The sequence below is a fragment of the Anarhichas minor genome, unplaced genomic scaffold (genome assembly GCF_050575085.1).
Source record: "Anarhichas minor isolate MPS153535 unplaced genomic scaffold, ASM5057508v1 ptg000042l, whole genome shotgun sequence".
NCBI classification, from domain to species: Eukaryota; Metazoa; Chordata; class Actinopteri; order Perciformes; family Anarhichadidae; genus Anarhichas; species Anarhichas minor.
The window spans coordinates 2,316,039-2,343,995 of NW_027466488.1; the positions used below are offsets into that span (position 1 = coordinate 2,316,039).

Genomic DNA, 27,957 nt, shown 5'->3' on the forward strand with positions numbered 1-27,957 from the left:
AAAAACAGATCTTTAGTTTTTGAAGAAGAGAAATGCTCTCTTTGTTGAACCTGCAACACAATATTTCTTATCTTTTACCACTTGAGAGCAGCAAAAACAAGTTGTGAAAACAACATTGACATATCACCTTTGAAGTTGATATGGCTTATTTACACATCGGTCATTTACGGAGCAAATGTACATTCATATTTTGCTCTGTTTTTGGTCTCTTCCAACTCGTGGTTTCTTAAAAAACGAACTACAAAGACAACACACGATGAAGACTAGCATAAATGACATATATACTGTACACAGGATGGAATAGAAATATCTGTACTTGGCCTTTTAGAGGAAGAATTTGGTTTAAATATGGAATCTAAAAATGTTAATTTTCTTTGTCGTTGTCTCATCAAGAGCGGTCGAGATTAAACATGTACATCGCATATCAAATTAAAAGATCTCGGCCACAGAAGCATGTAAATGTGTCCATATTGGAAACGAGATTCTAAAGAGGATTAAATGAAGTTACGTTCAAAGACTGATTAACAAGGTCGAACTGGTCTACTCCCGGAGTGCAGCCTTTCTATGCCCCGAACATCCTGTTCATTATGGATTCAAAAAGAGGAGACATCCTCCTACAACATTCTCCTCCTTCATTAAGCAAAGCAGTTATACATTCATTATTGTGCAGATTCTGTCGTTCATTTGAAATTTAGATTGGTCGGTCACTTCAAAAGGAATTTGAGGGGACTTGGTCCAAGTGCATACGCTCCTACTTTGTTGGCTGCCGCTAGTTAGCATTTTGCATCAGGGAGGAAATACATGCAATGTTTAAAACAGCCATTAGGAGTGCAACCAGGTCACTCCATTGTTTGGAGATATTACACTGAATTAGTGACTGCTTTGATCAAAAGCTCTCCTGCTATGCAAGTCCAAATATAGCCGAGTGCATTCTGCAAACATTAAGAGAGCAATCTCCTCTGTGTAGACTGATTACACCCAATCACTAAAGACGAACCTGAGCAGAATGTTCCTGATTCTGCCATCAAACATCTCACAATGATATTCATACTGATGTGCGTAAAAATCACAATCCAGCTGTAACACTGCCATTTTATATACGACATTTATCAATCCTGTGGCTGTAACACTCACCCAGAATTTTATAAGGAAGAAGGAATTCTGGGGACCTTTTCCATAGAGCTCCTTCAGTCCTCCTTTCTTTTCTGGGAACTTGTCATAAATCTGACGAATGTCCACAGACTCCAGCAGGGCGTCACTGTAGGAATGATTTGTCTGTCCGATATGTACAAATAGGTGCTTGTTGTACTGAAAGAATAGATGAATAGGGTTAGAGACACACTTTAAAATACGGTGCTCTGTTTCACGTTATATCAAAAGTGATCTATGCATCAATATCAAGAGAGTCATCAACACAGAAAGGTTTACTGAAAGAAAATGAGCCGATTCTGACAAACGAACCACCGTAATAAACGAGGTGGCTCGAATCAGATTGGTAACAATAAAACCTCATGATGATAAGCCTCTGCAACACTGCTTTCTATCTGGCTGTCTGCACGGTTTTATGATGTACAAATTAGGAAACATCATTCTGCTCCACTAAAGCCAAAAACAAACTGATCCCCTAATATGTATTATCACCCAAAACAGGAATGCCAGACTGCTTCACCCAAATTCTATAAGCATATAAGTTAAGACTTTTTTTTTATAAGCATGAAAGCCATGAAATCACAAAGCTCATTATTCAGTCTTCATTTACATGAAAAGCAACATTTATGCATCGAAGGCAACCACAATCAACCTAAATTGACAATATGGAATGAAATATGAGCGCTTTATCTTTGAAAGAATATGTTTTCTCTATTTCATCAACTTTTCCACGGAGAATATTTGGATTTGGTTTAACAAAGAGAATAAATGTTGTGGTCTGGTAACCCAAGAAACCCATGGTGCATAGCAGAAAGAGAAGCAAATCAGAGAATAACATTTGATCGTCAGAGGTTCTTTGGCCTTGTCGTGACCGCATGAAACGCTGTGGTACTGCACTTCAGTTTAAAAGCTCGCAGAGCAGCCTCTCCAGCGTGTAGCCTTTAAGGGCAAATGCAACAATTTCAGCATCGAGCCGAATGTAAGATTAATGGCTGTTGTCGTGCCGTAGTAATAACAAAAGGAAGTGCTCGGGAAAATGTGGACAAACATTAAAAAATTGCGAAAGCAAACAAGAAATGTGAGACTTGAATTTGTCAACTCACACTCTGTGAGTCTGTGGATCGTCTGGCTGAGCTGACGTCTGCCGCGTAAATACAGTTTTGGCATGCCTTTTAAGGTACTGATTAATATACAGTCCTTCATTATTTCTGCAGGTTTTCATGCTGTGTGTCCCTACAGGCCAGGCTTCTCCCCTCTCAGCTTGTTTTGGCCTCCTCTCAGCTGACTTTCTGCCTGGGAAAAGGTCCCAGTGTATTCATAGAGGAAAGGACTGGATGATAAGAGGTGGGAATGAACACCAAGAGATAGTGATATTGCATGCTTTAGTTTAACGCTCCACTCACTGTGTCTGGGTCTCTCTGTTGCTCTAGGAAGGCGGAGAACTCCACCAGCCGGAGTTTAGATGTACCGATGGAGCGGCCCTGCCATGCTGGTGCCGTTGGAGCTGGAGCTGCTATGGACTCGTAACCTACAGTAACGCCACAATAACACAACATTTGTCCTGCCTGTGGGGTGTTTTACAGTACAGCCAGATTAAGTTAAGACAACAAAGAAAACTTATTTCGTATTAGAGATATCGTCTGATCGGTCAGGTTTGTCCTGATGTTGTTTCTAGCTACTGTCCTCTTTACTTAAATCAAAAATGCCCAACAATTCACAAACTCTACAACCAAGAAATACAAGAAATAAGTAACACAGCCAAAAGATAAAAAAATTAAGTGAAATGAATCCTCACTGTATCTTTGAATGCTTATTTTTCAACTTCTACACAGGTTTAAGTATTTACAATCAATCCTAAATCACAAAAACACTTTACATGGGTAAGAATAAATCAGTGGTTTCTGAATGAGGTTAAATGTGTTGAATGACAGGATTTAAAAAAAATACATTATGTGCATAACAAATGTAAAATTAAATTTAAATTAAACTTTAGCTGCTGACGAACCTTAAAGGCAGAATGACTGCACTATGTAAAGACTCATACATAAATAATCCCTCTCAATAATCGGTGTCTGTATCTGCAGAGTCCCTTGTCTGTATTTTCTTATTTTGCTGTGTTAAATAAGTTTGCTGTGTTCTTACATTTCTGGGCATCAACCTCTATAAAACAGGCTTTTATTGTTGTTGCCATCTCCCAAGCATTTTAATCTCTCTCTATCAACACATTCGTTTTTCAGCTAGACAATCTGCCAAGTTTCCCCAGTAAATCTAAAGGAACAGATTCAACAGCTAAGAATATTTTAAATGCTTTTTACCGAGCAGGGAAATGCTCATGTGGAGATTGAGTAAGTTTGAACACAGTAAATAGTTCGCACATTGTACTACGTCATGCATGCTATTGGATCTTTGTCCAATAACCAAAGGGTGAGGTTGCATTTCCAATATTTCAAATTCAGCAATTATACAACATGATGTACGTTTTGGGTCATATTTTTCCTTAATAGTTTTCTAATCAGGTAACTTCTTACTTGAAATGGCTGTTGTGACTGGCTGGATGGGATAGGCTTGCTGGGTGAAAGGCTTAATGCTGGAATAGAGAATGACAGACCCATAAAAATACTATATTTGATCCGTTGCTTTAAGAGTTTTTTGTGAAGTTCTCTTTTTATGAAGTTTGATACTTACTCTTGTGAGGATCCTGGCTGACCGGCCGATAACATACCCTGCCATAACTGGAGAATTACATATATTAATAGAAAACAAACAACAGAGAACGTACAATTTGCGATCAAAATGTGTCACAGCTCCATGTTCAGTGGATGTAGTTATCTTGACTAACGCTCCGTTTGATATTGTGCTTATCTGATAGTAGCAGTTATGCAAAGCTGGGGTGTGTAATGTGATTTGGAGCGGGAGTCGCCGTGGTTGGCCCCATGGCTGCCCTGGGTGAAGCTGGACAGGATGGATCAATAGAGGGGTGCCGACAAGGCTCTTACCCCTGCTCCAGGAAAGGCTGGGCGCGGGATGCCTGGCAGGCCCAGCTTGTTGTGAATAGCCGTGGCAGAAACAATCTGAGCCGAGGACATGGAGGCCATGCTCTGGAGGGCTTTGTCCTTCACGGCTTGGTCCTTTAACAGCAGTCACAAAAGGCTTACCACTCACACAGAAGGGGAAGGTGGGGCATTTTGCAGAGGGAGCAACAAACAAGACTCCAAACAACACGCTAAAAGCATCACAGACCTCTCTCACAACAGTAAACTGCAAGCAGGTTAAATGAAGATGCATGTGCATCGCTATTCACATACTATAAGTGTTTTTACAGGAATGTGCTGAACAAGGACAATTCAATTCCAATATACAGTGCAGTAGCTGTGGTATGCACTTACACAAAAGTTTTCTTGTTGACTAATCTACCATTAAAATACTTTCAAAAACTCATTCAGCAGCATTTCTATCAAGGCTGTGTTTGTCTGCAAGTCAAAACACATCTAGAAATTGTCAAGAATGTCTCAAGTAAAACTGAAGATTACCAGTCCTACTTGGTGAATAAACGTTCACTTCTCTCGTTAGTTCCTTATTCTTTAATCTTTGGACAAGTGTTTTTTTAAATGATCAGGAAATATCTAATTGTAAATGTTAAATGGTCACGCTTCATCATAGCAAAGAGCCACAAAAGCTTGCAGAAGTGCACTGCACATTGCACGTTGTTTTGGACATGGCCCTTTGTTAATGAGCATTTACAAAGTTGTATACGGTCATACTGAACCTGCTAAATTCAGGTAGTGCAGCAGAGTGCACACCTGGGCAACACATACGCACTAGCAAACCCATGCAGACTCACTGGTGGCAGAAGCTAAAGGTAAGCATGCTGGCGACAGATGCTGATGGAGCAGAGCCAAGCTACAGTATGATAATAGTATGATGACACAATGAGAAACCACTAAACTGGGAAAAAAAACACTGGGCAGCGTCTACTGTGTCGCTATGGCAGGAGAACAAATGCAAAACTAGCAGCCGAAGGACAAAGCAGGCCCTAATAAAAGCAAAGACAGCGTCACAAACAGAAAATGAATACTTACCATGTTTGTAACCTAAATGCAAAGAAACAGGGTTTTGTTGTAAATTCATTTATTGTGAGTAATTCAACATGTATTAATAAAACTGTTGTTTAAGTCTTGCATGACAAAGTATGTTACCTACAAACATCAGTAAAACAACACTTTCATTTGTGAATGTCAAGCCTTCTTGACACAGCACAACACAAAATGTGCAATGATCACTTAATAACAAAGGGTTATTACACATTATCCTTGGTCTCTGTGGTGAATGTCTTGCTCTCTATAATTTTCACAATCTGATCAGTAGTCATCACTCGAGACAAAACAACAGAACAATAACGCAACGACTGTAATTTCACAAAAATGCCATAGACGAGACCAGAAACAGCAGGTTTTCATTGACGCCCCCTGAAATGAAGGGCCCACTTGTATTTGTCTTTGCCCCAACACTCTAATTTGCCTTAAATGAGAAAAGACAGGGATTCATACAAAAGATGTCTGCTGTTCTTCAGACAGCCACCTGTGCCCTTGAAAGACCAGGCAAAGCTGCCTGTCTGAGTCTTGCCGTCTCTCAACATGCACGCACACGCACACGCACACACACACACACACACACACACACACACGCACACACACACACACACACACACACATACACGGGGTCATTCATTTGTGTTGGAGCAAATGGGGAAAATCAACACATGAAGTCGTCTCCCCATGAAAAGAAGAACATGGCACATGGGTGGGGAGTCCTTTGATACACAAGCATTACTTCATGAGATACTTTAAATTACAGGTCAATATTATTCAAGATGGCTTCTTTCACAATGCCTTTGTCCCATTTTAATCTGCCGTTGTGAAAAGCTTTCCACGGTGATTTTAACAGAGTTCATTATTGTTTAACAATTGACAAGAACGCTTTGAAATGACGACATCTGAACCGGGAGGAAGGAAAGCGGCTGACGGCCACGGCACTGCGAGGAGGAAGGAGGAGGAATAAGAAAGCAGAGCAGAGCAAGAGTCAGCCATCAGACCGGTATCCTTGGACCTGCAGCTCTCGGCCAATCACCAGCAGCCAATGCCAGCACGCTTCCTGACATTTGCACACTTTGATTGTGATTTTACTAAATTATTACAAATATGGATAGAGTTAAAAAATGAGAGCCTAACCAGTAAATAAACCAGGTAGATATAAAGATATATATATATATTTCACATTATTCTTAACAATTTCTAGGAATCACAATCTCTTTTGGTCTGTCACTTTAGGTCCAGACTGAAAATTTTAAATGGATTGACATGAAATTTGGTACAAATATTCATGATCTCCAGAGGATGAATCCTCAGAATGAGACTTTTCTTCTAGAGCCACCATGAGGTTGACATCTGTGACTTTGAGGGACGTGTCTCAACAACCGCTGGATGGATTGTCATGAAATTTGGTACAAACATTCATGTCCCCTTTAGGATGAATTATAATTACCTGTGATGAATCTCTGACTTATCATTTAGCACCACCATCAGATAAAACATTAAATAGTAAACATTATACCTGCCTATCATCAGCATGTTAGCATTGTTTTTGTGAGCATGCTAGCATGATGGTGATAGCATTTAGCTCAAAGACCACTCAAGAGTGACTGATAATAATCCATTTTATTATTTTTTACCAAAACAAAATGTCTTTACTATTCTTATAATAAGTCATGGGTATGGCGCGTAAAGGCCCGTAAAGAAAAGTGAATAAATGTAGATGAAAACAAGCAGGCAGGACATTGACAGCATGTCATAGTGAGGGCAAATAGAAACTGGACTGAGAAGTCGGAGGGGGTTATAAAGTGTGAACAGCCGACAGTCAGCAGGACATTTGGGTCAGCAGGAATCAGAGCACCGGGCATTCACTCTGTCACCACGGGAAACAGGAAGTTAAGTCTCACAGCAACCAACAAGCCCAAAAGCAGAAAAGCGCATACCTTTAGCTTGGAATGAAACTCACGAGATTTCCTTCTGGCAAGAACCTGAATGTGACTAGACACCTGCGGGGTAGGGGAGGGGAGGAAAACAAAGGAAGAGCCTGTAACCATGGCAATGAAAAGCCCCCTGCAACTGGGCAAAGCCAGACGTACCTTAATGGCAGCGTGGATTTCTCGAACTTTCTTTCTTGCTAAGACCTGTATGTGACTAGACACCTCCGTTAAAAAAAACAGAAGAGAAAAAGTAAAATAAAAAAACAAGAAAATACAAAAGAAGCACAAAGTGGATTATACATTTCTTTGTTTAACAGACACTTGAGGGAGAAACGGTGCATAACAGAAGCATCTCCAAACCACACGCCAAGCTAACAGCCAATAAAGCGTTTTGCTGTGTGTTGTCGTCACTTAAGTGAACTGATTAAGGAGGATGCAGGCCCCTTTAGCACACATTAAGACCACCCAGATGCCATCTTCTGTGTGTTGAATGAGAATTGGCTGGTCTAGTATTCTTACGGGAGCTCGGCGAGGCATTTCACCGGCCAAGTTTACCCTCCGACGTTCACACAGTGCTAAATTATTTAATATTCACACATGAAACATTCAGCAGTGCAAGTAACAGTTAGAAAGAGAAAGTGTGTTGATGACAGGTTTGAGAGGCGTCTCCTCCAACGCTATCCACGCAAATCACACCGAAAGTGAGTTTTCTAGTGAGTGAAGTGATTTAAAAAGTGCTGCCTCTGCAGGTAAATATTTATGTTCTTCAAAATATAACATATTTCGTCGCTATTCAGGTTGATACATAAACTAGAGCTAAAATAAATCAACAACTATTTGAATCATTTCTCAAGCAAAAATGCTAAACACTCTCTGGTTCTAACTTTTCCCATGTGAGGATTTTCTGTGTTTCATATTTAATTATAAAGCAAGGAATCTGTATGTCCGTCTCTCTGTCCATCTGTCTGTCTCTCTGTCCGACTGCGTGGTCTTTGCATATCTCGAGAATCGCTCATCTGATCTACTCCACAGGTGTATTGCTGTAGCACCCGAGGGAGTGCTTTGTTGAATATGGTGCAATTTGGACACTTGACACACTCAATATGAATAAACTTAATAAGCAAGCGAACAGCGCTCTGTGGAGCTGCAGGGGCGGAGCTTCGGGGCTCTGCAGTCGAGCACGGCGTCCAACGCTAAATGGATGCTGGATAACGTTGTGACCCAACTTCACTTCCCTGGAGTCAACGAGCACGAGCGGACAGCCTACACAGGAACAGTGCAACTCAAGTTGTATACATTTTGCTCTACTTATCTATAACACAAATAATGTTTTGGGATTGATGATTGGTGCCCCAGGCATTTGCGTACCTTGCCTAACGGTAAAGTCTATTTCACTAGTGTCTCTGACTGTGTGTGTGTGACACAACTATGTCCTGGCAGGAGTTTTGCTGAGGACTCGAAAGAGTAAAGTGATTGAGCGGTTCTCGAGAAAGCTGCTCGCAACAACAGGGGCCAAGAATTCAGCCCGCTCTGAACAGGCATGTTTGAATGGGCACTGCACTAGTTATTATAAATTTAACATCTTGGGCCCAGGGAAAATATACTGGTTATCTTTCACTATTTTCTGGCATTTCATTGATAAAACAATGAAGAAAATAATAAGCTGATTATCTGATAATGAAGATCGGGGCTAACAATTTGTTTCCATATTTCATTAAACTGACGATTATGTTTTCAAGTAGTTTTTAGGGCTTGAAAATGACAGAAAATACTAGAAAGGGTGTTTCCTAAATCGCAAGTGGACATATTCACATAGCTTGTTTTGTCCAACCGCCAGTCCAAAATCCAAAGATTTCGAATTCACTGTCATAGAAGATTTTTTTAAATCTGTAAATGGTGAATCTTTGACAAATTTGCTTAAAAAAAGAAAGAAAAACAATTATTGGATGTCAACATTTTTGCAGATAAATTTGATCTCGAGTGACTCGACATTTCATCTCTGCTGAAAATACTTGTTAGTTGCAGCCTTAAAATAAACAACACAGCAATTACACACAAACACAACATGCATTTAAACTAACAGTAGAAACAGATGCGTGTATCTTGGTGTAGATGTGAACCTCTCTCTCTCTCTCTCTCTCTCTAACAATCACAGAGAGAGAAACCACACAGCCTTTCTGCTCCAGACTGATCAATTCACACACAGTGATTGAATGTCACTGCAGACACTGGCTGGTTTATCATTGCCATTCAAGTCAGTGGTCATACAGGGGATTTCCTGTTTAGAGGGAAGATCAGTCAGCGGGTTTCATACTGTTACTGAAGCACCATCACAGCTGCTCATTATCAGCTAATGTGAATACACGAATCAATTGTATACTTTGATATATTTTAGTACTATTGTTCCTTTGAGGAATACATATATGGGAAAGATAAAAAAGGCATGAATTCTATATCATTTACATGACATATTACAGCACAGACTATGAATTCATCGCAGCTTGATTCAGAAATCTGAGCAGAACGCTGTGGTGAGAGTTGTGAGTCTGCAAAGCACCCAGTGTGTTGCAGAGACAGGATGCACTCTCAGCGAATGCTCTCTTTGATCAGCGATTGTACCAATCTATTAAGGCTTCCACCTTCCTATTAATACAGGCTTCTCCTCCGACCAAGTGCACGGCCTCCATGATTTAGTCATGAAGCAGAATACTTGCACTGTTAAGCTACTGTGGCTCTCTTTTAACGCTCTTATGTTTATGGTTCAAAGCTGCTATACTGTCGGAAATGAAAGGCTGCATTTTAAGGGGAAATGATCTTTTAGAACAACTGCTACAGTTCTTACACAGTATGTGTACTAATAAGTGACAATTTTGGAAAATGTCATAATCTAGGGGCATCTGTTCATGCAACACAGCAGTGACGGGGGACTTGTCAGCCTCAGAAGTCTCCTCGAGAGCAAAGCATTGTGTTATTCTCTGTCTGGAAACAAAGGCAACAGTCTGCCGGCATTAATATTTGACAGCCCTCTGACACTCATGCAAGAGAGACGTCTCTTGTCTTGTCTTACCTGCTTCCGAGTCCTCGTCTTCCCGGTCCGAAGCTTGATGTATCTGGCTATCAGCTCATTTCGACCTGCGTGTAGAGAAAAATGAGAAATGTGTTTAAAAAAAGATATCTACATCAAATAACATGAAACATTTAGAGATAGATTAAATGTTGAATATCAAGTGAGGAGGGGAAATATTTTAGCAAGACAGACAAAGAAAAACCACATCCTGGCCATGAACAGACTCATGTAGGCTTTTTACATAGACTCGTGTAGTCTCATGGTTTAGTTCTTTAACACTCAAACACTTAACACATGCAAGTTATGTGTTACAGTTAATATAAGAAACATAACATTGAAATTATTTTGTATTAACCAAGTAAAGAAATACTTTTAAACCTAGTCTGAACATATAAATTGTAAATAATGGATATTTAATGAGTGGCTTTAGTCACAATATGAGTAATATGTATATTCATTCACAAAGCTACAACTTTTCTAGGAAAGAGTCAAAAAATCGAACACAAAGCTATAAAGCAAACTGTAACCATCATTTTGGGTGCATGCAAATTGGAAGCTATGTGTATCTCCTAAACAAACCAGATCCAGTTTCCCAGTAAGAACACAAAGAGCCATAAGCATGAAAAAAGAAAAGAAAGAAACTCGCTGCAGCACAGCCTTTCAAATTAATCTAATTCAGTCTCATTCTCTTCAAAGCCCGGCGCTTTGAAAGGAAACAGATCTAGCTGTTCATACTATTACAGAAAATAATGGCAACTGAATATATTGGGTTTAAAACAGTGCAGCTCTGACTAAATTATAATTAAAGCATAGCTTTGTAGAGATTTCCAATTAACGACGGCTCCAAACATTCTTCTGCCCTTAGCTCTGCTCTAATTGCTGCAGCAATGCACATGACCCCTGCTTAGCCCTTTCATATGGTAATAACATGCCGCCAACAAAAACTATTACACAAATTATTGGTAAGGAGGCACTCTAATTATGTGTCCAGCTGTAGCCAATCAATGCCATGGATCCGCTTTTCTGCTCTATAAAATGCACCGAACCCCTCAATATAATGAAACATTTTTCTACATTCACATCATTATCAATTAAAGGCCTTGTTTTTGTTTCATGACACAATGGGACCACAACGTACCGCACATGTGCTAATAAGCCATGTCTTAGGTAATCAGAAGAAAAGGCATTTTCAATGAATGGCAGCACATCACGCATCCCAGAGTGTGACAGATCGTAAGAGTACATCCCAAAGATAGAAAAGAGCAGAATATAGGAGACATGTTGCATAAACAAGGTAAGACAAGCAAACACTGATAGATGCTAATATCTGCTTGTTGTTTGTATAATGGAAATATAAGGTTGAGAGTGTGAAGCATCATCTTGTGATGTTTAGGGCTCTTGTGCTCGGTCTGGGTAAAGCAGCTTCAATTACAACCTATCCATATAGTAAAGCTGCAACTAAGGATTAATCTACTTATATTGTTTGGTCCATAAAATGTCAGCAAATATTGAAAAATGACAACTTCTCAGGGTTCACGATGACTTTAAACCTGACACTCCAAAACCCAAAGATCTTCACTTTTCTATCAGAAAACCAGAAAATATTTACATTTGAGAATCTGGAACTTTGCCTTAAAAGATAACACTAGAGAGTATTTGGTTGTCAGAGTTTGTTTTCTTTGTTATTTTTTATCTATAAATTTATCAACTAATTGTTTCAGATCTACATTTCCTTCATACTAACTAGTTTTAAAGGTTAAGGTTGCTTTCAAAAAGGTGCTGATTTTATTCATAGGAAAATGATTTCAGGCCGATGTATTTCGTAGACTCTTGACCAGTAAAATGCAAATCGTAGCCGTCGTCTGTGAGTTTAAATAAAAACACAGGGTATAAAACTGTCAACAACATGAGATCTTTGATACCTGCCGCACCTGGTGGCGTGCCACACCTACAGATTTTATCGTTCTGTTGAGCGAAGAGGGGGAGGGGTGGGCTTTAACGTCGAGCTGCAGTTTGTAACAGGTTGACCCCGTAGCTGTTTTCACACTGAACATTTAGGCGAGGCCAGCCTGACTGAACCCAGCCATGTGATCTCACGGGACAAATAAATAACATCAGGGCATTTACAATGCCTGCCCGTCCACAGCACACGCAGTGTAAACTTTACCAGATGACACAGGGGGGGGCCTGCACTATTTCCACTGTGGAAGCATAAGATGACAATACAGACATTCATGCAAACTCCTGATTTTTAGATCAAAGCACACAAATGGCCAGCTGAAAGCTTGCTTACTGTTGAATAATTCATTCTTTTTACCAGGCGGGAAAAAAAAAAGCTCAGTGGGTCCTGGCTGGCCTGCATTTCTTTTTTCTTGCCTGCCTTTGCACTGCAAAACAACAATTGCCGAAAGAATCGTGTCCACATTCACAACTGAAAATGGTTTATAGACACAACTCTGCTTTTTCCACCTGACATAAGGTGTAACATTGTCCCACAAACGAATGAAGAAATTGTCCCCCACAAATAATACAGGGCAGTCTTTCTTTAAGGCACGTGAAACGTTAATATGCTGATTTTATCAAACTAACTGTTTTCAGGAATGAAAACCTGATCAGGAACAAAATTAACAAAATTGGTTTAAAGTTATACGATGCAAAGACAATTCAGATTCAACAGTTTTCATATGTTGATTCCATGTGCAATGAGTTCACATGCATTAAGGAACGTTTGTGCACTTGTCATTTTATCAAATCTGCCGACAGTGAAGATTCTGCAGCACCAGTAACACGTAGCTGTGAACAGCTCTTCATGAAAATGCTGTTGATAAGTGTTACCAACACTGCAGACATTTGAAATTCATTCAACATCTTACAGTATGTTTGGTGGCTGTTTCATAGCAGAAGATTTCAGTGTCAACTAACAGAAATCAGGATCATTTACCCATTAGTGTAGCATTGGACACTAATGGGATATAAAAAGTAATTTTCTGCAACTTTGTATTGTACGATGTAGCAGATCGGATCTCGGCCGCATACGTGTTCACACTTGACACGTGAATGTGACCTGGCTGATCAGACCGTGATCGTATACATTTCGTGGTCAGAGCAACGCCTGTAAAACATTGGATAAACACATTCAATTTCTTATAAAGTCTTAGTTATTTTTGCAGCTTATCATTCCTCCCTGCAGTATAACTTGTTCTATTGAAGAAAAGCAACCATCAAACAGTGATAAACACATTTTCCTATAAATTATTCACACTTGTTTGTTGTATTTGTATTTAAAGGCTTTTATTTTGAAGCAGCAAAAAAGCAGGAAATGTTGGGTTTTCATGAGCAGTAACTTAAGATGAGACGGTGGGTCTCAGCTGTGCTACAGTCCCGGTTTTCTTTGCTCTCGCTGGGGAGATACTGACTCAAGTAGCTGGATTGGGTTACGGTGACAAGAGGCCGATCTGGTATCGGATACCGTTATGTTGATAAATAACAATTCAGTACATTCATATCTATGTATTTATTTCACATTTTATTTTACAAATGTGTAATGCAGCCTGCGGAGGCTTCTGCTGTGTCCTTTCGGCCCGAGCCCCGTTCTCAAGTTGTAGACATCTTCTAACAGGGCAGTGCTGATCTAAACTTTGAAGAGTTATCTTATGGTCAGTCCTGTCTATTTGCCCTGATGGCTTTTTCTTGCATTAGTTTGGCCTGGAGAGGGCTGGGAAAACTAACTCTTTATGGGGTGTTCCTGTCACTCAGCAGGAAAGGGATTCAATATTTATAGTGTGACCCCTGAGCAAATTTGTGCTGCTAAGCAGCTGGAGGAACCCTCCACTTGGCCAGCCTGGACTCTCCAGGACGTATGAAAGGCACTCCAGCAACAGCCCCACAAAGAGACGGTGGCTCAACCTTCTCTAGACCGACCCCAAGTAGCTGATTCCTCATTCAGCCAGAAATCCAATTTGGCCCTCAGCATCCTTCCTCCATGGAACCTGGGACAGGCTCCCTCTGTTGTGAATAACAATGGAGTGTATTGTCACAGCCAACCTCAGAGATACCACACCCAGGAATAACTTCCTATACTCTCCCTCAAGACCTCCAGTCTCTAAATTAACTTTTTATGAACTTAACTCTACAACCACAACAACACATGTCGCAAGGAGTTTTCTGCTATTCTGCATCCCACAGTCACATCTCATCCATTTAAATGCATCTAAACATCTATTTGCAGTAGTCTCGCAAGTTGATCACGCTGAAAGAAGTATCTGACCTCTCTCTATCTGATATTAACTGGGTTGCCATGTAAGACAATAAATAGGTTGCCTCATATGACCAATATTTACCATTTGTAAATTAATATCATTTCATAAACACTTCATCCAATTCAGACTGTCTTTCTACAATCTTGCTGCTTGTTATGTCAGTTGTCATTGACAATTAGGGGCCAGTCAAATAACCTGGCAAAATGCCGGTAGTGGTACCATGTTTGGTTCTTGACTTCTTTCCTTCTTCACTGATAACTCCAGATGGAAAAAGAGTGCAATCATCTACTCCCCTGATAAAGATTCAAGACATTTTTGTATAGCCCAAAATCACAAATCACAAATTTGCCTCAGAGGGCTTTTTTGGGACCTTATTGTCATTGAAACCATACAACGAAAAAATTCAGCATGGTAACTTCCAGTGACCGGCAGCAAGAGAACAAGATAACACAAAGACAATGAGATGAAAACAAGCAGGATAAAACACCTAATTGAAGATAATAAATACTAAAAAGCTATTGCACAGAGACTTAGATGAATAATTAAGTGCTGGGGTACATTATTATTATTATTAGCACATCTGTGCGCTTGAGCGCTATGTGTGAACTGTTCAAAAACAGCGGCTCGCCGGTGCATCGCAGACTCTTTCCTGATATCTAGCATGCTAAATGTCTGGATCTGTCAGGGAGTCTGTCAGGGACATACAGCCAATGGGAGCGCACGGGTTAAGGGGAAACCTGACAGAGGGGTCACCCTGCCGTTAGCATACCTGTGTGTGTGTGTTGCAATTGCAATCGTTGTTGATGCACATTGGGTGTTGGATGTTTCCATGCATAAACATCACATATAGCACAGTGACTGATCTACGTAGGGTAAATAGTAAAGACATGTGGAAACACGCTATCATGTGAACATGTGAGCCGACGACAACAACATCAACAAGCATGACTACGCTACGCCCCTGTCACTTCTTGTAGAAGTTCTTGTAGTGCGTGACCCCTTGACGCTGGTCAGTCATGTAGTGTGGAAACCACGACTCCCGATTACAAGACTGCACATTGTGTAGCGTGAACAGTACAGAGATCTGGCGACTTTGATCATCGTGTAGTGTGAACTTGGCTTTAGCAGCCGATGGGGGCTGGGGAGTGGGTAATAGTATTTGCAGGCTACAGCTGATTAATTAAAGGCTACAGCTCTGGGGAAAAAGCTGTCCTTCAATCTGTTGTGATTCAGTGTAGGTATTTGTAAAATGCATTTATGCCCTCAAAGTCTGGAACAACTACGGTATGTTCAAGCTTTAGTCATTTGTAAAAGCTATTTGAGCCAGCACAGGGCTTCTTGTTACATTATTTAATTATCTCCCTGCGTCATCCTGTGGATGTGACGACCCTCGCAGTTTGACAGAAATGTACAAGAGAATGAGATTTTTCCAATCATAGAAAACTGAGAGTTACGCAATTTACTCTAAACACAACATACTTTGGGTTTACATTGCATTCAGGTTTATTGAGGCTTCTCCCAGTGAATAAACTCGTGTATACTGACATCCCCACTATAAATTACAACCTGGATGAAGCCTTTGCTCTTCAGTTCTGAGGGACTGACACCAAAACGCGACCTATACGGTGAACTGATGAACGCTAGGTCATCAAACTCTATTGTTGCTGCGTTTTCAATCAGCTCCTTACTGTTGGCAGTGAGGTCCTACATAAACACACAACTTTCTGCCAGATTATTAAAAAGTTTTAGTTTCACATTTTTCACATTGTTTTTGTCTGATGTCACGTGTTTCTGTGGACTAATCAGGATTCAGCAACATTTTAGGTTTCTGAGTGGTAAACTCTAAAAGATAAATAATAATAATACCACGGTAAGGGTCTTCTTCAATTTAACTTTGGTCATTAATATTTGATGTTATGGAGAAATACTTTAAGGCAGTTCTTCAGGGGATTTAACAACACATACAATAAACCAGACAATAAAACATACTAATACAAAGCATTAGGGTTCCAACTGTTATCGTCATATTTCCAGGATTACTCTGTTAATAATTTCATATACTAACAGAAAATTGTGAAAAATTAGATATAGCCTATTTGAACATCTTGTTATATTTGACCAAAAGCAAAGCGATGTTCAGTATATACAACAAAGAAAATAGACAAATTATTTACAGCTGGATCCAGTGAATGTTTGTGCAAATTACTAAAATTAATATCAAAATAGTCAATTGATTTTCTGTCAATTTAACTGATAAATTAATAATTTCAGTTCAGGCTATTTGCTGTTTAAAAAAAACTTTGCATCATGTTGAAAGGTTTTGTGATTCATATTCTTGTAATTTATTTTGAGTGACAAACAATTCTGAAATGTCTCTTGGCCTTTAGACATCTTAAATTTGCTGAGAGTAATGATAAAGACGATAAAGTTCATCTTACAGCCATTAGATACAGAATAAACAAAAATGAATCCACCTTTGTATCTGCATTAAAACAGGTTTTACAAAATCAATACAGAATAAAATAAAAGTGAATCACCAGGCAAATCCATACCGCAGATGAATATCACATGGCTTGTTTTTTCATGTCTAAATTAGTAAAGCAGCATTGAATGAAACACAAAGGCATGTCATTGAATTCACTAGCAAAGCCTTTATGCACCTGTGCAACATAAACCCCGGGGCTAATTTAAGTAATGGCATATTAAACAATTTAACTGGCTTGGTTTCGTCCTTTGAGCGGCAAGAACAATACTTTACTGCTCTGCTCCAGTTTCTTTTTTCTTTTCTTCGTTTTAAAAGCATCCATTTCCTGTAACAGCACTTCTTTCTAATGCAGGCACAACCACAGTCACATCTGGCCCAGCACTCTGCCATGAGACGGCGCTGGGCCTGGCCGAGAATCAGTCGGCAGATTGCCTACATGTGTGTGGCTTCCACCGCTCGGCTGTCTCTCTGTCTCTGCAGGGCCTGAGAGGGCAGCCTCACAGAACAGAGTACGCATGACGCTGCCCGGACTGTAAAGGCAGAGCTATCATTAACCCGTCGTGAAATTCTTCATTTTCTAATTAAAACTAGCTACAATACAGTTGATGACATCAACTTGGGCCTTAGTGATTATACAGACGAAGCGATTAATCAAAGTAAATGATTGGAATTATGAAAATAATCATTAGTTGCAGCCCTGTCCTACTATACGTCACTATATCCTTAACAATACTCATTTCTAATGTGAGCAACAAATATCCAACATACTGCTGAAACCATCAGATTAATCAGAACAAGACTAATGGAAAAATTCCAAATATTTTCTGGTTCAAGCCTGTCAAACATGAGCTTTTGCAGACATATTCACTTTTATATCATCAAGACAGAGCTTGAGCTCTATTTTTCACAACTATTCATAAACTAAAATTCAGTACATCAAATAAATGATCAACAAACGAATCAATAGTTAGTTGCAGCCCTATCAAATCATTTCAAACAGTTTGTAAAAACCGGCAAGATACTTTGTTAATTTTTAATAAACATTTAATTTAGTCTGTTGGTACTAACATTTGTACTTAGTTTCTTCCTCTTTAAAGTTATGAACACCAAAGCTCAGTATGTGTTTGTTTCTCACTCTGTATGTGTGTGTGTGTGTGTGTGTGTGTGTGTGTTTCCGTGTGTGTGGTGGGCCAACACAATGGCCCCAGCTTCCCTGTCATCCGTGATAGATGACTCAAGGGTCTCTAGCAGACATTAGCATCACAATAGACTAAACCAACAATATGAAGGCATACTCCCAGATTTTGGGAATAGCAGGCAGGGGCAGGAAGCCTTTTACTGGCAATATCAATGAGAAACCACTGCGTGCCAAGTAGAGGAGAACATGTGGCTTGAAAGAAAATTGACGATGCCCTTCTTTTGGAGGGAAAACTCTATGCTATCAGTTAAGCATCACGTTAGCCCCGGATGAGAGGCCAAAGGCTAGGCTGGCAACTAGGTTCCTGTGTGAGCAATAATGTCACAGGAATGAATCATGCATAACTGTTGTAAGAACACAACATGTCAGTTATGTAAGCCTAAACAGTTACAGCTAAAAGCTCTGCAGCTGGCCAGAGCCTGCAGGTGTTTCCTAAAATATGAGTGTTTTTCAAGTATTTTCTCTCCGTTTGGTAGTAATGCAGGTCAGAGCGACCGGGCACTCAGGCCTCTTTAGCGGTGAACTCTCTTGTGGAAGTCAGAGGATAATGTCGACTGATCATATCATCTGACTCCAGTCTACCAGCTGCTTGTTATGGGTGCTTTAACTTGTGGTATTGTTGAACCCTCGCACAGGAAGAGTGGGTCCATAAGAAAGACTTCAAGGCCAGCCGTTGCATGCGTGACGCCACGATGATCACAAACACTAAGACACATTAGAAATCCCGCTTCCACACACACACACACCATCCTAATGCCTGCGGGCTAAAACGGAAAAGTTGAAGCCCATGTATCTTCTTATTGAACTAACGTTTCATTGTTGAAGTATATTTCACACTTCTTTGATTCAGTAGATGGTGATTATTATGGTAATCTTTCAACATTCTCTAATTTACATGTAGCAGTGGTTTTAATGTGTCGTAAAATTCTCACAGGCTCTTTCAGTTGTAGCCTCACATGTACATGGGTGTTCCACCCATATCCACAGGAAAGAAGTCTATTCAGTCCTCATTTAGACAGGAAAAGCAGGGACATAAAAACAAGAAAGCCTACAATTAAGAGGAGTATATTTCCAAGCCTCAGAATTTCTGAACTGAAGACCAATAGAGGCAAGACGGCGAGTGGGGTTTTCTGTATTGTGTGTGTATCTATGTTGTACCTTTAAAAATACCCTTTCCAGACACTGAATTTAAAACCTGTCGCTCTTTTATGACCACGGAAGGACTGCCTTTGGTCTAATAAAACATCTTTCTGGTGAACAAAGAGCTTATGTCATCAGCTTATATCCGTATTTTAAATATAAAACAGTACTACAGAGCACTGCTAATTCATTCAAGTCATTTTGTTTCACTGACCAAGTTTCCACCCAAATGTATCTCAAAATGTTAAACTGCTTTTCAATAAATCAACAAAAGAAAAAGTAAATCCATGCCTCATTTCCATCCACTACTCTTATGCTAATATTAGGAGGTGAATTCAGATGAACAGTTGGTTGTGCTAATTCTCTCATTGGGTGCCATTAAACCAGTGCAGAAGAAGATGGCACAACAAGATGACGTAAATAAAAAGTGCCAGTCAAACCTAAAAAGATTTGAAAAACGTGGTGGATATATTAATGTTTGTTTCATTAATTAATATGAGGAGCGTTACAGTCTTAGACTTAAAGTTAATAAGTATCACTCAGGGTCCAGCAACGGCACATTTAAGTTCTCTCCATAATGCAGTGTGCAACTGTAATTAACAGCTCTTTAAAAATCCATTTTTTCTCTGGACACCAAAAGAAATCAATACTTAACTTCAAATGACCTTATTGAGCTGGATAAAAGGCTTTATTGCATGGGCTGGGTCAGGAGCGGTTGAGCTAATGTGTTAGTTGAACAGTGGGGGATTAAAGGTGAGGTGTTCTCTCAAAATCTTACAAGACATCACAAAGCAGCAGGTCACTAACCTGAGCCTTCCTGGAGACACCGAGAGGATTACAGCAGCCAACCTCTGCTGAACCGAGCGCCTGTATTCATACGGGGCTGAGGAGGCAACGACAGCCTCTTTATCACTCAGCAGGTCCAGCGCATTCTATTTCCTCTCTCCCAGCTCTACGCCTCTCAAACGAGGCCAGAGCTGAAAACCCACTAGTCCCAACTCTTTGCAATATACTCACAGGGGACCAATTTGCACAGGCAGCCCTTGTCTGAATCACTCTATCAATTAGGAGCCGCTGTGTTTATCATCACATACATTATTGTAGAAGCTGGCCTGGCCTTTGTGTTGAGGTGTGCCTCTCAGGAGAGGGAAAGGGATGAAATAAACGACCAGGGAGTGAAGCCACAGTTGGACAGGCTGCTGGACTAATCTGAAAGGACGGCTGTAATTATGAGTCTCCCGAGGAACTGGCTGTGTGGCGAGTCCCGATGTGTGAACATGGCGCTAACAGTCAGGAAGGTGCACTGCCCCCCCTCCTCCACAACAAAGTAAGACACTGAGTCCAATCAATATTTTCAATCTCTCCGGATCAATTCAGCATCTGAGCACAAAGGAAGACATGTTGGCTGTGACCAATATGGGTAAATGAAAAGTCAAACTATGTGGTCATGATGGGCTCCTCTGTCTCGCGTTCTTTTGTCATCATGAGCACAAGCTGAGGCAGTCTGGACTGAAAGTTGTAATTGAATTCAAGTTTGGAGAGAGGCCCCAAATAGTTCATGACAATACCCCCCCCGATAGTCACAATGTAATAAACATGAACTTACTAATACATTACAAGGATAATAGTATGATTGGTCATATATTATAATGGGGTGAGACCATAACACAGCATTGAGTATGATCATTTTATGGCTATGGTTACAGACTTCCTTTGTTCCCAGGGATGCTGTTCAGTGTTGAGAGACCTTTCTCTCTTCCACAAATAGCAGAGAAAGAGATGACTGTCTGTGTTAGCGGTGGAGTGTAGTCCCTATGCTCTGGATGAGAGAATAACACTGGCATTCAGATTTCATTCATATGTTGATTACACAAAATGGTCCCATCAGTGTGAGATGATCTCATCAGAATAAAAGTGTTTCATCAATGGAATATGATGTAATCAGCACGAAACAGATGATTTCTCTAAGAGAGCACGAAAGTGACACTGCATCTTTAAGAAGCCCGGAGTCTCACTGTGTTTTAGTCAAACAAAAGCAGCCAATTGGGAATGTGCAACCTGAAACCAGAAGCCTGACTCAGAGGGCCTCACACAGACCTCAGAGCAGGGACACACCCCGTGTGCTCCTGATTCAGGCAGGCAGAGAGCCACGGCCTGCTATCCAACCATTCTGTGCAAACACTTCCACACAGACGGTCAGAAAATCACAAACACAGACTCACTGATCATTTTGTCTGGCTTTCTTTCACACACACACACACTGGGACTACATTTCTATTATATGAAAACATGTTCAACAATGTTAATTTAGGCAAAACATTTGCATTCAGCAACATTTTAAGGATGATCTGAGGTGCTGTGTCAACTGTACACTTATACATTTGCCACTTAAGATAAGATAATACAGGTACAACACAACACAGAATCTCTGCCTCAGAAGGTAGTCTTTTTTCTACAGTCAAATCCTTTGACATCTTCTCAGTCTGGTAAGAATCAGCACTGCTTACACCTTGAATCCCCCCCCACCACTGTTCACAGTAAGCAGCCGAAGCTGTGGGAAGGAGCCATCACAAGCCACAACATGTTATGCTTGGTCACCACAACACAGACATGAGTTAGAGAGGAAATCTGCTCACCATGCACTGACTGCCATCAAATAATGCGCACTTCAAAATCAATCCTGCTTCTGAGCAACAGGATAGCTTCTAAATGTAGATCCATTTTCAGTCTCATTAATTGCAAGTTCTCAGAGCCACAGAAACAGACATGGGTCATAAGCTAAAGATATGGAGCAATCACACAAAACAAGCACGGTGAAATCAACTAGGACTCGAATCATCTATTTCCCTGATGTTTCCATCGGCTGCTGTCCAAACATCCTGACTGGCGTCCACTGGGCATTTAGACCCATTTGCATTTGCTGTGCAAAACAACAGGTGCGGAAGGACTGTGAGCAAATGGTTTGCTTCATGAGAAAAGAGAACATACAGTATTTGAATTACACAGGTCCGCTGTGGAGATACCTCGATTACATTTTTTGTTGTTTTGCTTTATTATAGCAGCTGATATACAAGCCTCCAGAACCATCCCGAAAAATGATTTGCTGCTAAACCAAATGTGCAGCTCATCGGTACACTACACGGTTGTCGTTTTTTAGCCGCATGCACACTTTGTGTAGGACGCTCTCTCGGGAACTTGCTTTACAATGATGTGGCCCATTCATATGAGCCCTCTGTCACCGGTCATCTCTAGAGGTCTGCGACAGTAGTTTCCATACACATCACTGCTGATCGGCAGAATTACATAAAAATCAGACCGAACAAAATGTAATTTCTGGTAGCGCCTTGGTAGCCAAGTACGCTCACAGTATCTTGTCTGTAGTTCTTTGTCTCTCTCTCTCTCTCTCTCTCTCTCTCTCTCTCTCTCTCTCTTCTTATTAACAACATATTAACATCAATTACATCAACATCAACTATCCATAATAGAAACACCTGTTGAATAGAGAAGAAGTGTTTCACCCTGTTCGGCAGAAGTGTCACAAAAACCAGGGTTGATTTGTGCTTGTTGACTATTTGCATGTTCTCTCCCTGCCACCGAGTCAGGTTGAAAGACATCTCCATAGCGACCCACGATGAATATATAACCAGTTTGTCACAACCCAACCCTAAACTCCTAATTCGTAACGACTCCTTCCCTCCCTCATCATACCTGCATCAATACTAGTTACACTTTCGGCAGTTACTCCTTTTGAGGAGGGACATAAAATAATTGGACTTTTTTCACTACCAAGTGTGTGAAAACACGGTAGTCTTACACAGACAATGGCGGGGGAACAAATGAGGGATTATTCTGGAGGTGTGTGATGCCTCTCCTGCAATGAAGTTCCTCACACTCCATTCTGCGTGAATGTAGGTGACTCGGAGAGCCTGAGCTGATCCCAGAATTCCTCATTATCCGCCCAGCGGGGAGGATCAGGTCCGCTCGCTCTGTCTCAGAGCATGCTCGGCCCGGTGAGACGAGCCCCAGAGGAGCACCGTGCTGGGCCATCGGGGGCAAGCCAGGTCTGCTCATTATATCTAACTCATCCTTGGCATCTCTGCAAACCAAGTGCCACTTAGTTCCCACAGGAGGGGTCTGGGCTGGATCACTGACGAGATGGCAGAGCAAACAGCAGAGTGGTAATAGGAAAAGCTTTACATCAAAAGACACGTGCAGACAGACTCATAGTGTCCAGCAGTCCATTTAGGAGGTGAATATTACAACATGTAGGGCTCTCTCACGTATTTGGTGACGGCATTCCTTATTGTAAAGCTACCGGTAAATATGCATTTAATGGTCTGACTGCTGCTGCTGTTGATCAGAACCAGATGTACACCTGATATAATGACACAAGCAAAAGCACCCTAAAATTCCCATGAAAATGAAAGTGTTTGAAAACTCAACGTGTGGCATCAAATACAATTGGTGGACTTGCCTCTTCAGCAGCAAAAACAAAACGAAAAAACACCACATGGTATAGCCTACAAGTAGAGTATGTATTTACATATTTATTTGTCCGGAAATGGGGAAACAGTATCCAACAGTAACTGACAAAAATTCACCAGTGTCATTTAGCTTGCGGGGCTAGTGCAAATATATAACTCAATGAATAAACATACGATCTGAGTGAAGCGTGTTGTTTCGTTTATCAACTCTATTTCTGGGACAAATGAATGCAGCCTAGCACAGCAGGTGTATTATGCAAGTGCAGAGTCTTAGGCATTTGGCGCGGGGCCAGGGGCCTTCTATTTCCCTTTACTTTTAAAAAAAATATTCTCCTAAGTAAACGCTGGGGCCGGGGCAAGATGATGCGGCCTATGCAGATGCGGTGTCTTCCATTGCAGTCACAATTAGCCCTCAGAGAATTGGCACAGCGCCAGCCAACGCTGGTCTCAGCACATGCGAAACACTTCAGGTAAACGCCACAATAAGCTAAGAAGCAGAAATTAGAAATTGTTTTGTACCGCAACACAGTTGCTATAGAGACTGTTGCTAATTAACTGCACTCTGCCCCAGGATAACAAAGGGCTTAAGGGCACTCAGGGCAGATCCTCTCGTGATGAGCTATGTGTATGGAACACTATGCCGTCCCCGGGGTCTCTCAAATACAAAATACCAGTCTCCTTGCAGCCAACTTTCATCTCAGATGCCATGAGAGGTTTTGTGTGGCGTCGGTCTGCGGCTGTTTTAAACCCTGTGGACCTGGATTACGGCCCCATATCAGCCTCACCGTGATGAGCTGAACCCTTCATTTCTTAAAAGACAAATCATTGGATGTATATAAAAAAATAAATCCCGTGTAGCAGCACGGAGGACCACTTCATTGGTTACTTATCATCTCTGATGGCAATCCAAAGAAGTGTTAGTAAGGAGCAACGCAGGAATGTAAATCGGAAGACTCCTACGAAGAACACACATTCATGTGGCCAACAAATCCTATTTGCGTTTATATATCGGCATCCAGCCAGGGTTTGGATTTTAATTCATATTTTTCCAGTTGAGCTCTCTCAGTAGTAAAGCTGCCTTTATACATCCGACTGCTTACATGTTTCATTTCTTACAACAATTCATCTTGTACTCCGGCACCCCAAAGTGAACAGGATAGGTGTGAGATTTGTATTGGCTTACCTGTCAGATGTGGTGGCTCAGACGAAGCTAAATACTAAGACACTGAGCATTAAAATGCAATCATTTTTATCCTATATCATAAATGCCTTACACAGCAACATTTATTTTAAAATACCGAATACAGATTTTTACTTGTACAATATTTCCACACATTTGATCAATCACATGCTAAAGTGACAGTGGGAAAGACTCTCCTTACAGGGAGTTTATTTTATGTTTAAATAGGAAAGAAATGGTGCAAATGCCCGTTTATTTTGAGATGAAGATGAATGAGGAAATTGATTGCGACTCAGAAGCACCATTAGGCATTTTGTAAGAATTGCTCACAAAAGAAAACTGTAAATATGTGGGAGGAGTAAGATGAATGGAGTCACATTCCAAGCATTCCTCAAAAGATTACCAACACTGGGTTAACACTCCCGACAGCTAAGGCCTTATCGTTTACAAAACGTCAGGGTGAATGTAGCAATCCACCCCCAGCATGGACTGTCCTCATGCCTCTAAATGTCACCATTTTAAGTTGGCTAACACCATCTAAAACGTATGGTATTGTCCTGCTCTAATGTTATATTGTGTATTGTTATTTTTATTTTTCGAGAAAAGACCCATGACACCCTAATGCCTTCCTAGCTTTGGTGGATTGTCCCAGTTCAGGCATGATGGGATTGACACTGGGATGCAGCAACAGTTGCAGGGTTGAACAACATGAAAAGCCCCTTTACATCAGACTGATATCAATCTGTCTTCTGTAACAAAGGCACAACAAACTCTCATATGCTAAGAAGGAGCACTTCATCCATAATTCTGGCTTTACTAAAAAGAACTTTAAAAAAACAGCTGAATACCAGCAGTCAGCAGTATTTTCATCATTTTGCAACATAAAACCATGCATTTGGTTTCCCTCATTGTGTCTCTTCAGTTTGCAAACTTGAAGAAAACCATTTTACTCTTAGTGTCTAACAGTTCGGACTCGGTAATAAAAGGAATGACGGCCCTGTGATTCTGCTGCTGGTGAGACAATGTGTAACCAGATACTGAGCACATCTGGCAGGACCAAATTCTATTCAACACTACATTTGTCTCTTCAGCAGATTTTAAGGCAGTATCTTTTTTTGTCTATAAGTGATTTCATGAGGTAAATTTCAGCAGGTTGTCTTCTGCCTCAGTTGAATCAATACCAGTTACAATATTTCTTATCGGGTTATGTATTTAATTTGATTGTAGGATATTGAAGAGAAGCACCAACAACCTGCATTTAAGGTCTTGTATTTTGGTATTTGATGCAGTAAATGTAAATCAACATCAAGTATGAGTCACGCCAAGTTTCTACTTGCTCCATAACTTGTCAAAAAGAATATATTTAGGAGAATATTTAACATTTTTAATGTACCAGTCCACCAGAAAGCAGATCATTGGCATCATATTGAGGATGTACGTTGAGTAACAGCGAGGACTGCACTAAGCACTGCTCATTTATAGCTCGACAAAAAACAAACGGACATGCTTTAATCCACAGCAGAGGGACAGCTTCTCTGGCAGCTTCGCTGTGTGTGGGGACGAGGGAATTGGAGGAAGAAACAGTGGGGAGGGTCCTGTTGTCTGAGCCCACATCTTTGTAGTGGCAGCTGAGGGGTTTCACTGCAACTCCTAGAATTTACATTTCGTTTGGCCGGAGCGGGTCACATGACAGCTGCAAGCGAATGCTCTGAGGGGCTTTATGCTTTCACTTGACACTGACTGACTGGCTGTGAGACGGTCCAACACCACAGAGAGAAAATATTCCCTCTTTCCATGACATCACCCAGCCAGGAATGGGGGAAATGGCGGGAGGAGAGGGGGCACAGCTGGTGGAAGCCACAGTACCATCTGCTACTGACTAATAGTTCATGCTGCTTTACTTATAAACTTGCACTTCTGTGGAACAGAATAGTGGCTGTATGGTCACCATCACAGATACATTTGACAGTTTCATAATATTACATTACTGGGCACAGCCACGTATTGATGTGTTTTTTATTTTTTTCCAAAGGAAGTTTGGAAAATATGCGTATTCCCTTTTTTGCTGTGATATAAATGAGAAGATTGACACCACTCTCATGTCTCTAAATATGAAACTACAGCCATCAAAAAAAATCTGTATAGATTAAAACAAATAAGATACAACATGTTAACCAGTGAGCTTTAAAGGTGCTGGTAGACAGATTTTGTTACCTTTGGACAAAGCCAGGCTAGCTGTTCCCCCCCGTTTCCAGTCTTTAAGCTAAGCTAAGCTAACCAGCTGCAGGCTGTGACGTGAGCGGTATTGATATTCTCATCTAGCTCTCCTCAAGAAATCAAATGTATTTCCCAAAATGTCAAATTATTTATTTGCGCTCACTCAGTTCACACCTATATAAGAATATCATGCAGCTACACAGATAACACTGGAGTTAAAACTCAGGCATACAGTCATCTGTACTCACCATACATCTTTCCCTCATCAGAGAGGATGATCTTCCTGCGTCCACAAGGAGGATAGATGGCCAGGGCCTCCTGGAAGCTCTGTTCAATATCAGGGCTCCACACCCCCTCGGCATCATTGTCCATGGGCTTGTCTGCCGAGTCGCTCATCCTCTCCATGTCCTCGGCAGGGCTCTCGCTGCCGCTCCAGCTGCTGGGATCAATCGTGGCGGTTGGGCTCTCCAAGCTGAAGCCTGGAGCAGACTAGGGAGAGACCTGGAATTCCCAAATAAACAAACACAACCAAACGGTCACTCTCCACAACAAGAACATTGGACATCTGCTTCCCAACAAAAAAACAACATCACAGTACACACTGTTAGAGAGAACAATATGGAGCGCAAGCAGCCAAACAAGCTCGGACATTGCCAAGAATGTTGTTGACTTGATTTACAATGGATGTTATGGGTTTAAACAATTGCACATATTCTCTCATAGATTTGTGGCACTTCCATCTTATTAAATGAC

At 40.9% G+C, this 27,957-nt stretch overlaps 1 protein-coding gene across 3 annotated transcripts in view; it reads right to left on the reverse strand.

Annotated features, from left to right (window-relative positions):
• The window catches only part of tead1b (TEA domain family member 1b), a 30,242-nt gene extending 2,594 nt beyond the window's left edge, over positions 1 to 27,648 (reverse strand). Inside the window, exons 1-8 of one of the 3 annotated variants that reach the window (XM_076110060.1) lie at positions 27,453 to 27,648; positions 10,242 to 10,306; positions 7,181 to 7,243; positions 4,146 to 4,277; positions 3,835 to 3,881; positions 3,678 to 3,736; positions 2,553 to 2,677; positions 1,135 to 1,308 (exon numbers count right to left, since the gene is read on the reverse strand). In XM_076110060.1, the coding sequence (XP_075966175.1) occupies positions 1,135 to 1,308; positions 2,553 to 2,677; positions 3,678 to 3,736; positions 3,835 to 3,881; positions 4,146 to 4,277; positions 7,181 to 7,243; positions 10,242 to 10,306; positions 27,453 to 27,609 (822 nt within the window). In that variant the 5' untranslated portion in view covers positions 27,610 to 27,648. Of the gene's footprint in view, positions 1 to 1,134; positions 1,309 to 2,552; positions 2,678 to 3,677; positions 3,737 to 3,834; positions 3,882 to 4,145; positions 4,278 to 7,180; positions 7,244 to 7,333; positions 7,397 to 10,241; positions 10,307 to 27,452 lie in introns of all 3 variants that reach the window. The other 2 variants (XM_076110061.1, XM_076110059.1) reach the window with 2 other exon arrangements.
• Positions 27,649 to 27,957: the final 309 nt, after the last annotated feature.